Genomic DNA, 16,222 nt, shown 5'->3' with positions numbered 1-16,222 from the left:
AAGAAGGTAAGCGATCTTGGCATGTCTTTTAATTGAAAAAGGCTTTTTAAAAATCAATAACTATTACTTATGAAAGCAGAAGAATATAAATGATCGTATTAGATTCATAATTGTTACATATTTGCCGTAATTTATTTTTAAAATGTGTTTTTCAATTAAAGGACACATCAAGATTGTTTACCTAATTTCTAATGCTAAAAAAAACGAAGTATAGACTTGGATTTTTTTATATTATGTATTTCTAACAAGGAAATACGGCGCGATCCGGGAAATGAATTAGATATTCACTAGATATGAAATAGTAAAGATGCGTGACGTTCCACGGCAAAAGGTACCTCATGGACCTCATGGTGGCTGGCGCTTATGTCGCACAGCGTCGCAATAATATTGCAGCGTCATTAATAATAGCGTCAGCGCCAATCGCCATAAGGTACAATATCCGTGAGACGTTACCTCACATATCTTTACTATTTCATATCTAGTGAATCTCTAATTTCCCGAATCCCGCCGATAGTCACGTGACCTTTCGTAGCATCTGTCATCCCGATAATTATTTTTACAGCTTGTCCCTTTCAAACCAATATATATAATAATACGGGACGACACTACAGTGTTGCCACTTTCTAATTTCTACTCTTTTTTGCCAAGCTGTAACTATCGTTTGTCGATCTACGTTTGTCATCTAACAATAAGCTAAGACCTGGTCAGCCCGACCTTACCACCATACTGACCTCTATCCCAAATGAACCTCACATTAATTAATTCGCCATTATCTTAGCATTATCTCCGGCCGTTGACCCCCTTGGCCAGCCAACGTGTAATTGTCAACGCAAGGCCCCGACACTGATTCTTAGACCGTGGACGCCGCATCCGGACAGTGTATGACCAAGGAAAATGGTAGGTTTGTATAAATTACCAAACCGACCAACTCTGTTTTTTTAAGTGAAAACTTATTTAGCGGCACTGTGCACTTTTTGTGACGGGGAAAAATGTTAAAATCGCGACAGGCCACGTGACCGACAGATTCGACAGATTGAAAATTCGTAAGACGGACACGTGACCTGATCGAAAAACTGGTACAATGCTATTATGACTACAGCACAGTCGCGGCGCGTCAAACATATCCATAGGCAAGCTGGGGCTAATTTGGCTTACATATTTTCTTTACTACTCTGCTCAAACGTCCAAAAACAGGCAAGCCGGTGGGAATCGGCTTTTATGGACGCGCCGCCACTGCTACACCATCTAGTTGTTACAAGTGGTTGTGGGACTTGTGGGTATTCCAGTACTTTGTCACCGTGACGAATGAATCGCCTTGGTGGATACCGTGGTTGGGAGTCAGCTCAAACAATGACAAGGTTCCAAAGCGATCAGTAATTTTTAAGACCGGCTGAACTGATAGCTGACCAAATTTTAACCTTCGAGCACGGAAATAAGGTTTACTATGCTAGTTGAATCAGTTCTGTAGTATGTTACGGCTCGATTTAAGATGAATGCATGTCTGATGACGAATTAATTGTTTTAGAATACGGTTTAGTCAAGGTTCTAGATTTGCAACGCCTAGTCATCTTGGTGTTGCGATTTATACTTAGCGTTATTGTAGCTAACTTGCCAGCCTTTAAAATATAGTCATGTTAGTATTTTAAGTACCTATGTATTTAATTGACAATAATCATCATAATGCTTGAAGTGCCGATTCGGACAAAAAAACTACAAACTTTTTTGGTTTGTTAAAATGTGTGGATCAAATCTTGGGATTGAAATTAAAACCAACTTCCGGGACCAAAGACAAAATAACGATGACTGATAGAAATCGGCAATGGAATCGGTTAGGGAATGCTCCCGGTACTGAGTTTGTATGGCGAGAACCGAGAATTACCGGTTCCGGTACTGTATTGGTATAGAAAACCAGTACCGGGAGCATTCCTTAAAAATGGTCTTGTGACTTATCTTTTACTTACGCATCCCGATATATTTTTACTTTTCGTTTGGCGTTTGTCAAAATAGATTATCATCTTGACTATTTCCTTTGAACCTGATGTTCGGTTAAGCTTAAAAATGAAAGATTTAAACTTGATCAAAGGTTAGCTATAATAAATCAGTATTATTTAAACAGACGAATCACAGGAGTACAGCTGTTGGATATTATAGGTATGTACCTACCTTCTTACCAAGGTATGATTGAATGGTACTGGAATATTTGTAGGATGTCTACACCGTGTTTTTTTTGATTTCCGTTAATTTCAAGGGTGCATTCCTGAGCTTAAATTAAGTAACTTTCTCAAAGACACCGATGTTCTAATTAACTCCATTTCGGAGATAATCAATAATTTATTTTTTTCCTATAAGGCCTCTACAAGCGTGTACACTTGCCTTAGGGCTGGTTTACATATTGGTTAGTGTTAAGAATGAGTTCATACATTTGCTACTAAACTTAAGTACAATCTCGGTCGATCAATGTTCGAAATGACATTGATATGTCACAGATTTCAATTGTTTGGTTGAGTTAAATGTAATGCCCGTGTTACAACAACGCTATATGCTACATTTAATTACTTTTTAAACTTAATTTTTTCTTTAATTTTTTTTTTGAAAATTAACTATGCCAATTAGTTCACTTAAACGTTCTTAACCATACCCCGAAGTTAACGGAATTCAATAAAAACACGGTGTATAATTACTCGTATGCTCTATTACAGAGCGGCTACCGCGAAAACCGAAATTCGCAAATTGCGGGGATCTTTCTCTTTTACTCCAATGAAGGCGTAATTAGAGTGACAGAGAAAAATCCCCGCAATTTGCGAACTTCGATTTTCGCGGTTATAGCCCAGGTATCGGGGCAATCACACGAGCCTGAACACTTGTGATTTAAACCTCACACGGCACAACGGCTCTCATTCTCACAAGACCAACAAAGATAATGAATATTTAAATTATTTAGGATATTTTAATGAGGTAATTCCAAATATGTCGTACCTACCTCGAGTTATTATTAGGTACTTAAATAAAATTTGGAGATCATATTCATATTCTTGTGTCAAAAAGGGATACCTTCAGAATTTATATTTACTTGTTAGTTTAGTCCCCTATATTATGTACTATTTTTTTACTCTAAAGGGGCCCACTGATTACCAGTTCGCCGGACTGAGTTTGACAAATACGAACATTTCCGAGAAAATACGATGGAAAACTATTATGCACTACATCTGTACCTATATAATTATTATACTTGTTTATATACCCCATTTATTCAGAATGTAGCAAAAGCTTACTCAAACGCATTTACGCAAGTAAATGAAATAGATCATTACTATCATTAGTTCCATCCTCGTTAAAGTGACTCCGTGCGACATATTTTTCCTGTGCCCCATTCAGAAAAAGAGGCATTTCTTAATAGGACATACAAGTCAGTTATATCTTTTGTATACTGAATAGTAGCACTCGTTAGGGTTAAATGTCAGTCTAGCGCTGGTCTAGCATTAATGATAACCGAGAGCATCGCCTCAGAAAAACTATACAATTGTGACCTGGATAATCATATCAACTATACGTCACCAGAGTTCACACTTTACTGGTTTATGAATTGATATTGTCCAGGAAAATGGTTTCGCTTAATTATGCGTCAGGCGCAGTTACGCTTAAAGTTTCCGTGAAGATATTTTTCACAATCATAATAATACAGTCACTGTTCAATTGCTACCTTAACTCTATTTATTTTATAGTAGTAATCATTATAGCAATAATAATACATAGTAATCATGTTTACTTCGATAAATTTGCAGAGAAAATCATACGTGTTCTTCTAGTTTGTTTTCATGATTAGGTAGGTACTAATTTAAGTCGGAGTCCAGAAGAGTATGGTCCAGTTTTTAACGTTGATTCTTCACAAGCCTTTATGATTTATACTCGTTACATTTATTTTGGAGCTTATGTACACTAATGCTCTTTCTATATTATATACTTACTCAACATGATTTGAATAATACTAATATGGAACTGGAACTTGAATTTGGACCATAACTAGTTGTAATAAGCTGTGGAATAAAGTTATTTGATTTTGCGGTGTGTTAAGTATTAATACACTTATACAGACCTAATCAATCCTAGATCAATTAAACATTATAAACAAATGCCTTTTGTGATGTAACAAACAACCATGAATATATTTCATAAATAATAGTAATGTAACACGTGTACCAACTGCCATCGTCTCTTTTGACGGGTCCCAGAATCTTCCTTAACACCAAAAGAATGCCGAAATAGAACACCTGATAGCCGAGCCGAACATAATAGGTGAGACCAAAGCGCATCGTCTCCGCTGGCTTGGCCATCTCGAAAGGATGGGTGAAGATCGGGCAGCCAAAAGGGCCTACCTGGGTCGACCAACTGGGCGCCGTCCTGTTGGTCGTCCTAAATACCGTTGGGCAGATAGAGTGGAGGCAGATCTCCGTGAGCTCGGCGTCGGCGAAAGCTGGCGGGATACCGCTCTGGACCGACCAAAGTGGCGTGCTCTTGTGTTGGAGGCCAAGACTCATTTTGGGTCACCGCGCCAACAAAGTAAGTAGTAAGTAAGTAGTAACACGTGTACAATATTTTAACATAATTATGTACCTACATAATTAGTTAATTAGATAGTCCGAAATGAATTGGCAGTCGAAAAGTCTGCGATAACCATAATAAATAAAGCAAAAACAGATTTGTTTTTGAGCACAAGAAGATACCTACCTAGGACCCTTAGGTACTATTAGGGTTCCGTACTCAAAGGGTAAAACGGGACCCTATTACTAAGACTTCGCTGTCCGTCCGTCCGTCCGTCTGTCACCAGGCTGTATCTCACGAACCGTGATAGCTAGACAGTTGAAATTTTCACAGATGATGTATTTCTGTTGCCGCTATAACAACAAATACTAAAAACAGAATAAAATAAAGATTTAAATGGGGCTCCCATACAACAAACGTGATTTTTGACCAAAGTTAAGCAACGTCGGGAGGGGTCAGTACTTGGATGGGTGACTGTTTTTTTTTTGCTTTTTTTTTTTTTTTTGCATTATGGTACGGAACACTTCGTGCGCGATTCCGACTCGCACTTGCCCGGTTTTTGTTTACTGCATAACTTCGTCTCGTTGTCAATCATGTGTCTCAATCAGGGCGTCTCAGTTGTGACTTGAATCATATCATATTAATTAGACATCATCACTCAATGTATTCTTGTCATATAATGTATGATAATAAAGATTATGATAGATAAGTACTCTTGTTCATTGTCGGTTAGACTAATTCATTCATTCATTCTTAAATAATGTCTTCCTCGCGTTATCCCGGTATTTTTTGCCACCGCTCATGGGAGCCTAGGGTCCGTTTGGCAACTAATGCCGAGAATTGGCGTACGCACTAGTTATGGGTTACTACGTAGCCATCTGACGTTCCAAACCAGAGGGTAAACTAGACCTTATTAGGATTAAGTAGTCCGGTTTCCTCACGATGTTTTCCTTCACCGAAAAGCGACTGGTAAATATCAAATGATATTTCGTAAAAACTCATTAATTGGTACGAGCTGAGGTTTGAACCCGCGACCTTCGGATTGAAAGTCGCACGCTTTTACCACTAGGCCACCAGCGCTCTGATTCATTCATTCTTATACACATACATACATGTAATCACGCCTATTTCCCGGAGGGGCAGGCAAAGACCACGGATTTCCATTTGCTACGATCCTGAGATACCTCTTTCGCTTCCTTCACTTTCATAACATTCCTCATACACGCTCGCCGGTTTCGTCGGTCATTCTTATAAGGTTTAGTTAATAGCTTATTTATAGTGGGCGTTTTACGATAGGAAATACGACGTTTCGTGAACCAAACATTTCCTTTGGCAGGATTGCTGGACCCAAGGATGAATTTAAGAAATGGAACCAGCAAGATTTTTGATGTATTTAGGAGGGGCTCTCAACTTCAACTGGATAACTACACGATGCTGCTAGCCCGAGTATGGTATCGTTTTCATACGAAAACGGGGATGTCGAATTAATTTATTGTATCTATCATATTTACATACACCATTTCCAAGAAAAACATATACAATTTAAGAAAAAGCTTTTATTTAAATTAAATCAAGATTTAGAGTCCCGCAAACCAACGGGTGGCTGTTTTAGCCTACATATCATTCGGCCGGCAAACGTTTCCTGTCCAGTCTCATTTGAGCTTAGATTTTAAGAGATATTACATTACATTATTACATGTACAATAACATCACGGAACATTTTAAACCAATATCAGATTAAGATCCAGACTAGCATTAAAACACCGTCAATTACCCATCGGCTTCCTCTATGGCGACACCTCACAATGGCTGACCTTACGATGGTGGTATAAAACGGTGCGTCCGCGCACCGGCGTCATTCGTCACCATGTTCAGAGGCTGTGTGTTGTTCGCTGTTTTCCATGTAAGTTACAGTTTATTTACAAAAAAAAAGAAAAAAAAAAGTAATCAGTGTCCAGTAAAAATAACGGTAATCGGTATATGTACAATACATATTAATGAGGGATAAAATTACTTAAAAAAAACGTTACCGTAAGGTTAATAAGGTCTCCTTTTCTTAAAATTTTGTGTGAAATTACAAGCGAATATCATAGCCTTCATGAATTAAGTACCTATTGTAACCTTAGTCCGATAATCCAGCTTATTTTAAAGACTATGAACTCTAAGTACCTACTAGAAATAAAGTAGACTTTTACTAATGTTCTTATTCTGTAATGCGACACGCTAAAGACAGCCCAAAAAATTGAGGTCATAGAATAAAAGTAAAAAAATAATTTGAAGCGATAGAAAAAAGTGTCACTTTAATAACGATAAAAAAAAACATGACACACGAGTGATCCTGTACATGTACAGGATCCGTCTTTTTTCCCAGTACGGTAGGTACCTACCATAAAAGTTAGATATAGAACTACCGTTTCTTAAGACGAAACAGGAGCTGAGTTTTAAATATTTTAGGTAAATATACCCGTCTCGCTAAAGGAAGCGGCTCCTAAAACTAGTGCGATAAGGACAAGGCGAAAAATCCTGCGTAAAAATCTCAAAAATCGAGGTTTCGTACTCGACTGTTTCCTTCTCCAAAACTTAACCAATCGTAACCAAATTTGAAAATCTAAATGATTATGAAAATATCTGTGTCGGACCGTTTTGTTTTTTTGGCTAATTGATATCAGTTTTGAATACTACGCCTCTCATTGCGGCATATTCAATGAGGCCATTTTGGCCATTTTTGAAGGACTTTAGCGCCTTAAAAAACAAGACTATCAAAAAAAGCAAAACGGTACGACACAGATATGGACAATATTATCTGTGTTGAAAAAACATTGCTCTAGCATCAAAACCCACGGAGGAAACAGTCGAGTATGTTTGTATGGAGAAATGACCACTCCTGTTGGCTCTTAACTTACGCGATGGGTACCTAATAGTTATTACTTATCTACTTATGGTTAACATCGCTTTAATTCAAGGTTTGCCTGTGTGCGATTGATTTGTTTATTTTTAGGTAAAAAAAAATTAAAACCTTAAAGATTTAGTATCAAAATTTCTTTTTTTTACTATAATTGCAAATCGTATTTTACCAACCGCGTGAATTACCTAAAAAGTGGTAGACCTAAACGAAAAATTTAAGATGGGACTTTTCAATACAAAATCGCGAAATTTAAATAAGTACCTAATTTAAAAAGTTTTCGTTTGAATAGCTTAAAGGCCGAGCCACACCCGGCTTGCGTGTGCGTGACGTGTGCGTGTGCGGCTCCAACATTTTAGCGCACGCACCAAGCAAGCAAAGCAAGCGCAAGCCACAAGCGGCAAGCGGTGTGCCGTCTCTCATAAGGATCTCTATACTACAACGCCGCACGCGCACGTGCACGTCACGCACACGTAGCCGGTGTGCATATGCCTTAACTGGGAACACCACTATAAATATAAGGCTATATTCGAACAATTAGTGCCTATAAGATATCACAGCAATACGATGCCGATCTGACAGTGTCAAAAGTGACGTTTCTTCAACCAGAAACGTCACTTGTGAGACTGACAGATCCGTATCGTATCGCTGTGACATCTTATAAGCAGCGGCCGTATAGTCTAGACATGACAATAAATTCGCGTGTAATTATTTCCTTAGTATACATTTGAGGACTATTCAGCTATTGTTATTTTTGTCCCATGACCCTGAAGACATAACTAACAATATTTCGCTAACAACCAGACATATACGGGCGAATTCGTGTGCAAAGACTTAGGTGAAATGCGGATTGCTTTGTATTATCTTTGTATGAGAGTACCTACTAATTCTACGCGGCAGAAATTAAGAATAAGATAAAATAAAACCGGCCAAGTGCGAGTCGGACTCGCGTTTCTAGGGTTCCGTACATAAGTCCGACTCACGCTTGACTGCACATTTGTAATAGGTTTTCCTGTCATCTACAGGTAAAGAACTATTTTGTGTATTTATTCAAAATTTTAGACCCAGTAATTTCGGAGATAGAGGGCCCCTCCCTGGGGGTGGTAATTTTTTGGCTATTTTCTTAAATAACTTCGAACCTATGTATTTTAAAATTATAAAAAAAAAACATGTCTATCTTTGGGTCACTAATTTACATATGTGTACCAAATTTTAACTTAATTAGTTCAGTAGTTTCCGAGAAAATAGGCTGTGACAGACGGACAGACAGACGCACGAGTGACGGGCAACAAACTCGGAGGGACATATTTTTTCAAAACATTATTACATTACAAACATTATAATTAACATGCATTCTTAAATAAGAAAAATACAATTTAAATTACTATAGAATTCATGCAATTCATTCAATAGAGATCATATATTTATAGTGATGTCCTGATTCAGCGAGGTTGTGAAATGCATCGCAGGCATAATGAGTGTTTTATTAGGGTTCCGTACCCAAAGGGTAAAACGGGACCCTATTACTAAGACTTCGCTGTCCGTCCGTCCGTCCGTCCGTCCGTCTCTCTCATGTATCTCACACACCGTGATAGCTAGACAGTTGAAATTTTCACAGATGCCGCTATAACAACAAATACTAAAAACAGAATAAAATAAAGATTTAAATGGGGCTCCCATACAACAAACGTAATTTTTGACCAAAGTTAAGCAACGTCGGGAGTGGTCAGTACTTGGATGGGCGACCGTTTTTTTTTTGCTTTTTTTTGTTTTTGTTTTTTGCATTATGGTACGGAACACTTCGTGCGCGAGTCCGACTCGCACTTGCCCGGTTTTAATATATAACGTATAATATGTATGCTAGTTTTAAGGTAAATACCTATGAAATATGAAATCTATGGGCCAATAGTTGCCTGAAAATAAATGTTTTTCATTCATTCATAAACATTTTTAGTATGAGTTAGTGTTATGGATTTTTCTCTGGAAATCATGAAAAAAATAGATATCAACGACAAATTTTCTTGCTGAATTCATATTCATATTATTTATTTTACTACCTTACCTATCATAAGTTAACTAAATATTATACTGCAAAACGTAATTCAAGACCAAAAAAAGTAAGAAATGTTGCCACTTTTTTACTAGCGCGTCTTGTATTTATGTACAAATAAATAAATAAAAGTACTTTTTTAAATAGTAGGAGTAAAACTACTAATGAATAAATTATCTTAGCGTGATTATTTATCAAAAGGAATTTACAATTTTAGAAACAAATTATTGCAATGGCAACATTGTCTCACTTTTTTTGGTCTTGAATTACGTTTTGCAGTATAGTTATAATAATATCGCCCATCGTGAATACCGACACAAATTTTTCGAAACCATATTAACATTTTGAGGAACATTTTGCCAAATTATATTCAATTACATAACAACGTAGTGAAGATAATATTGATTGTGCTCAAAAGGAGCATTTCCAAAATGATGCACAATTGCACACCGCTTTCGGTCGGATGATTAGTGGTCCAGGAAATGTTGCCTTTGTGTACTAATTCCTTCAAAATTAATCAAATGGATCCTAACAATAAAGTACTTATTAAACCCTTTAACCATTTGACATTCCTTCCTAGTCATTCGATTTCGAACCGTAATTCTTAAGGTGGCGACTGACGTGAGCATTTGCTCGATGCGAGCGCGTTATAAGTCGAATATTCGGCACGTCAGTACAGCGAGCGGAGCAGCTCGATGGCGAGCGCCGAACGCTCGAGCGCGCTCCACCCGGCTGTCGGTATTTTGGCGAATTCCTTTGAATGTTACATTACACGTCAGTCGCTAGCGCGAGCGCACGTGAACGCAATCGAGGGCATTCGCACAAAGTTTTTATATTGACCGTTAATTTCTTGGTTATTTAGAATATTCATCAAGTTCAATCCGCCAGTTTCATTTCGCTTTTTGAACAAATTTGTTATCCATATACGCTTTCTTCTTTTGTTTAAATACCTAACAGTAACGGATTAAAAGGAACGCAGCACACACTACCTCTACGTCCGCCATTTGACTGTAGTTATGCAGAAAACGACCAACTCAATTTTTTTATCAATGCAGAAAGCGACCAAAGCTACTGAGTTAGGATGTAAGTCACTTTGACAAAAATAAAAAGTTGATCGCTTTCTATAGAACTACGGTCATTTTGCCTACTTCTGGATGAAAGTATGGAGCACAGGCGAACATATAATCGAGGCGAATATTCAGGTGTTTTGAGCATCTGCTCACAACGAACAAATGCGAATATTCACATCGAGCAAATGCTCACGTCAGTCGCCACCTTTATAGTAGAGATGCGTTTTTGTTTTAAGTATGATGGCAAGTATGTTGCCGCTATGGACTAAAGGGTTAACTGTGTCCTATTGCTAATAAAATGTGACGTTTTCTATGAAAAGGGACCTTATTGTCGATGGCGCTTACGCCAATATTAACAATGCTTCGATATAAATACAATGCCGCGCGACGCTGTGCGGCGTAAGCGCCATCGACAATAAGGTCCCTTTTCATAGATAATGCCCCAAATAAAAGCTAATAGAAACGCGGGAGAGTTGGAAATTTTCAATATTAAAATTAGACTGAATAAAATAATTCGATTTATGTTAACATTATTTTATTCAGTCTAATTTTAATATTGAAAATGCCCAATTCTACCGCGTTTCTATTTTCCGCGTTTAGATTTCGATTAAATCTGCAACTATTATTCGCGTTCGAAGTTCGTGTTTGCGTTTTAGCAGCAACAGCATCCTGGGACTGTTTGCGTATAGGTTTGACTGCCCCGTTTATGACAAATGTAGGCAAGTAATGCTCGGGCTTGTATAAATATCGTATAAAATGTATTAATTAATTTATTGTTATTAGTTTATTACCTTCTGTATACTAACATAGACTAAGGCATTGTTACTAACAACTTTTTATGGGGCACGGGCCTGAATTAAAGGAATACTTACTACTCCTCTGGCGCAGCGACCCAATGTGTGTCTTGGCCTCCAACACGACTGCTCGCCACTGATCCCGGTCCTGTGCCGTTTCTCGCCAGTTCTCAACCCTGAGCAATCTTGAGCGTTGCGAGGGTTTCAAAGCACGAGGGTTAAACAAAATTTGCCCCCGAGTGAAACACAAAATTTTTCACCACACCAACCCGAAGCAAATATTAAATGTAAAATATCATACAAAATCAAACCAAATCAAATCCAAATGAATGTTATTAAATATTTATCATCCAAAATCATCATTTAAAAGTCAATTCTACCAGCAAACATAAAAAAACAACTCAAAAATTTGCATTTGATTACTTTGCCTCACATGTGGATAAAATGCAACTTTGCTATTCGTTTTTGCAAAGTGCAAAGTAATTCTTTCCGAGCTGGTGTGGTGAAATAAATATTATCCAACAACCAGCATTAAAAAAAACTCGCGTGACCAACAATGAAACCGTACAAGCAAAACAATGACACCTTGGTGCTATGCAGGGCCTACCGCGAACCACGTTCGAAATGTTGTCCTTGTCACACATACGTACGAATTTACAAGTGCGACAGAGAGGCAACACGTCGAACATGGTTCGCGGTAGACCCTCAGGACTGCAGGTGTGGGAAAATCATTATTTGTGTTAAAGTCTAGTGAAAGGTCCCACTGGCGCTTACCATAAGGACGACATTTGCTTGTATCTTTATATAAAGATACATGAATGAACTGTCAACGCGTCCTTATGGCAAGCGGCAAAGTGGGACCTTTTGCTTGGAAACGACACATTTAAATAAAACCATGAACACTTGCCATGCGATGAAGACTTTAGGGCGATGGTCGAAAGACTGTTATTGTTTAACTTCCTTGTCTTACATAGGTTATGTGACATAACTTACGTATTGCATTAATGTAGTCTAATTTAACTTATAAGCCATCTCTTTTGCAAAAAATAGTTTTTCTTTAATAAACTTAAATTATTATCTTTATTTATTTTTCGTCTTAAGTTAGATTGTTTATAACATGAATATAAAAGTAAAATACAAAAGCACATAAAAGACAATACAAAATACATATAAACACATTATAAAAAACCTAACCTAGGGTGCCGCCGGCAGCGGGGCGGGGCCCAAACTGCCGGTGGTGGTCAGGGCCGCAGAGTGAGGAACTGACTTACTATACACTATACACGTCGTGTCCAAAATTACCGCCTTCTGCATCTGACCCTTGATCCAACCATCCAGCGAGAATCTCTAGGTGTTGGTGGAGACTCTTCGCTATGAGACCGTTCGCTGACACGACTATAGGAACAATGATCGTCGGACGTACAGTCGTACATTGCTTAAATTATTATTATTATTTTAACTTAAATAATTATCTTTGTTGTTTTTCAGGTGATTTCCGCACAAGGACAATTTCCACCAAGTTTGCCACCAAACATCCCTCAAAAATGTCTTGGACCACCTCCAGCCGTTGTAAGGATACACATGATTTATTTTATCGCAGACCTAAATAATTAATTGCAGATTTGATTTCTTGCAATTCGCGATAGTTTAAACCTTAGCTATTTACCAAGATTCTTAAAATAGTGCAAAATATTTAGGTATACTGCCTAAATATTTGGCACGCAGGTAGAATAGATAGCGCTCTACAGAGTCTACAGCGACATACTTTTTTAAGGTTCCGTACCCAAAGGGTAAAAATAGGACCCTATTCGGTCCGTCAGTCCATCTGTCCATCTGTCTATCACCAGGCTGTATCTCATGAACCGTGATAGCTAGACAGTTGAAATTTTCACAGATGATGTATAATTTTAATTTTTAAAATTGCGGGAATATAACACGTCTAGTTGGAATTGTTTCATATGTTTAATTTAGAATATTTAAATGTTCCAGGAAAAGCCACACGAATGCTGTCCCATCCCACCATTCTTTACAGACGAAGATTTTGCTGAGTGCGGCTTCCAAAAGCTGGATGACAGTGAACCTGATGCCAAACCACGGGGACCACCTGATGTAACCAATAATAATATATAATAATAATTCAGGATATGCTCCAGGGGTGGAAGTGAAAGATGCATAAGACGCGAGTTGGCACAGTGGCTGTTAACAGCCACTGGGTAGAAAGCGGCGCACACCTCTCGACACCCCTGAGCCGCTCACACCGATGTTGCTCCTGGTCGTCTTCGCGACGGCAGTTTCAGGGGCCCATCTAGTGCGCGGCATGTCACCACTTGCCTCGATAACTTGTGAAAACATTGTTATGGCAGGTGTCCGTACGTCTTTGTAATAGCCCAGTCTCATAGTCCACCTAAACTTTAATCCATAGACCGGTATACTGTTCTCTTTTTCTACAATAGTCCCAATGCCTGCTGAGACCGGTTCATGGGTGTCTATTGTTTGCACCTGTGAACGGGTTCCAGCAGGCGTTCTACATGACATAAAAGCTCTCCAAGGGGCCTCTACGTGTTGGATCTGTGTCCCCACGCAAGCCTATCAAAAAACCGGGATTACAGGCCCGTGATATCCAAGGAGATTCAGGATAAATTTAAAAGTGGAAAAGTTACTGTCTTGGCTGAAACTTGAACTCACGGCTTCTGGATCGATACTCCAGCGCCCTGCCATCTGAGCTACCAAGACCTCATCCATAGCCAGCAAATCTTTCCACCATATTACGGGTCAAGGGGACCCTAGCAACATCTACCTTAAGAGTGTTCTTAAACGGCTACCGGAGTTCCAAGTTACATTGGAAATTCACCAGCTAAGATGTGCTACCCATACTAATTTTAAGACAGTAATTTTTCTACTTTTGAATTTATTCTAAGCTTAAGGGGCCCACTGATTAACAGTCCGCCGGCCGGTATCCGCCTGTCAGTTGTTTGGAACTGTCAAATTTTTGTTCTAACTGACAGGCCGATACCGTCCGGCGGACTGTTAATCAGTGCGCCCCTATAGTAGCATCGTTAGCAGACGCGTCTGCTTGTTAAAAATTAAAAATAATAATTCAGTTTTATCTGGTAAGAGCCACTGGGTAGAAAGCGGCGCATACCTCTCGACACCCCTAAGCCGCTCACACCGACCTTGAGCCATCCTCTTCTTTGCAATCATATCCTCTTTGCTGAGGGTCGTAATTACCAACGCTTAATACCACCTTCTTCCAGGCACTGGAAGTTCATAATTTATATAGTAGTGTTTCTACTTGAAATAATAATAAAAAAATCGATAATACATAGTAGTGTTTCTACTAGAAATAAAAAAAAATTGTTCTAATACTTCTAATGTATATGTTATCTTTATCTTTAATTCTATTGCAGTGTTCGAAACAACTATGCATGTTGAAAAAGTACGAGCTCCTCAACGAAGAAGAGGACATTGATGAAGAAGCCATCACGAAGTTCCTAGATGACTGGGGGGCGAAGAATGAAGAGTTCCAAGCGGCAGCAGGCATTGCCAAGGAACGGTGTATTGGAAAGAACCTATTCGGACCCCCGCAGATATGCGAAGCTAATAAGATCGTGTTCTGTGTTAGCTCGACTATCTTTGATGTGAGTTGAAAAGTTTTGGCGGGGTATGACGATTTTATATCCTTCTGTGTCCCGTTGCCCTTTTCAGAGTACATATAAAACAACCAATTATGAGCCTTATTCATAACCTCCCGAAAGATAAAAGAAACCCTGACGCAATAAGGTTGAAATTTCGATTTTAATTCTTTGCGTTGGGGACTCAGGAGGATATAGTGTGAATTTCGACCCAGTGGTCCTCCTATCCTATCTCACCTTATGGTGTTTGGGATTCCTCACGTCGTTTCAACAGCTATCAATTTCCAATAGTGCAGTTACCTAATTCCAATATCATTCTAATATAGGTTTTAAAATTAGACATGCAAACACGTTCATTCGTGTCTTTTGTAAGCTTAGCGATAACTTGGGATTTATTTGGTGTTGAATAATAATATAATAATTCGATATAATATAATCGAATGGTACTTACCTACTGCTATAACGATTATTGAATAAAAAAGTGTTTTAAGGAACATTTATAATAAATAAAAAATAAAATACTTTAATCAAGTATTAATTTTACATTATTTTTTCACAGAAATGTCCAACCTGGCAAGAAACAGAGGGATGCACAGCACTGAGGACTCATATGGATGACTGCAGACCTCCTTTCCCTAATTAAATATATTTTGTTACTAATTAAACACTTTTGCTTTGCTTTATTGTATTTATTTTTAGAGTAGGCTTTGGCGTTCAAACATGTAAATATACCATCCGAAATTAAATTTGTTTTTCTGCATAACGTAATTTTTATATCAATAAAATCACAAGTAGGAAATAACGATACCTAGTGTCCGGACTCCGGAGGAGCGGTGGCAAATTTCACACAGAGGGTAATGGAGTCGTTATTTATTACTAACTTTTTAAGATTGAATGAATAAATTATTTATTTACCTGAAGTAGTAAAGTAAATTAAGAAATCGATTTACTCCGAAAAACCAGAAACAAGTGGCCATAGTCCACAGTTTTATAACATGGATAGTATGGTGTGCGTATGCATTTAACTGAAGACAGTGAGGAACACCTCGAACTTAATTCCAGCTAGGTACCAATTGTAGTTCGATGGCGTAAAAAAGAATATAATAATATATGGCGGGTATTACTTCTTAGTTAATCTAGTAATTATATTTTAATAAAAATGTGAATAATATTTTGATAAAAAAATCGTATTACCATTTCACATACTTAGGTATACGTAATGCTCGCAAAATAAT

The 16,222-nt window shown here is 38.1% G+C and overlaps 1 protein-coding gene and 1 long non-coding RNA gene across 2 annotated transcripts in view; one reads left to right on the top strand and one right to left on the bottom strand.

Moving 5' to 3' along the window:
• Positions 1 to 2,644, bottom strand: part of LOC134668166 (uncharacterized) — a 301,154-nt gene extending 298,510 nt beyond the window's left edge. Inside the window, exon 1 of the long non-coding RNA XR_010098717.1 lies at positions 2,218 to 2,644. This is a non-coding gene — a long non-coding RNA (uncharacterized LOC134668166). The remainder of the gene's footprint in view (positions 1 to 2,217) is intronic.
• A 3,666-nt stretch (positions 2,645 to 6,310) lies between these two features.
• Positions 6,311 to 15,733, top strand: LOC134668407 (uncharacterized). Its single transcript, XM_063525891.1, has 5 exons — positions 6,311 to 6,442; positions 12,844 to 12,924; positions 13,345 to 13,464; positions 14,763 to 14,993; positions 15,547 to 15,733. The coding sequence occupies exons 1-5, from the start codon at positions 6,407 to 6,409 to the stop codon at positions 15,628 to 15,630; spliced, it is 552 nt and encodes a 183-aa protein (XP_063381961.1). The 5' UTR covers positions 6,311 to 6,406; the 3' UTR covers positions 15,631 to 15,733.
• Positions 15,734 to 16,222: the final 489 nt, after the last annotated feature.

This window comes from Cydia fagiglandana, chromosome 10, assembly GCF_963556715.1.
Source record: "Cydia fagiglandana chromosome 10, ilCydFagi1.1, whole genome shotgun sequence".
Taxonomy (NCBI): Eukaryota; Metazoa; Arthropoda; class Insecta; order Lepidoptera; family Tortricidae; genus Cydia; species Cydia fagiglandana.
Note: the sequence above shows the minus strand (reverse complement) of the source record. Positions and strands in the feature narration are given on the sequence as shown.

Bases quoted from the DNA above. Each gene is read 5' to 3' on its own strand.
- LOC134668407 (XM_063525891.1), top strand. From the start codon at position 6,407: ATGTTCAGAGGCTGTGTGTTGTTCGCTGTTTTCCAT. The intron at 13,465-14,762 runs GTAACCAATAAT...ATTCTATTGCAG, and splicing joins AACCACGGGGACCACCTGAT to TGTTCGAAACAACTATGCAT. The intron at 14,994-15,546 runs GTGAGTTGAAAA...ATTTTTTCACAG, and splicing joins TTAGCTCGACTATCTTTGAT to AAATGTCCAACCTGGCAAGA.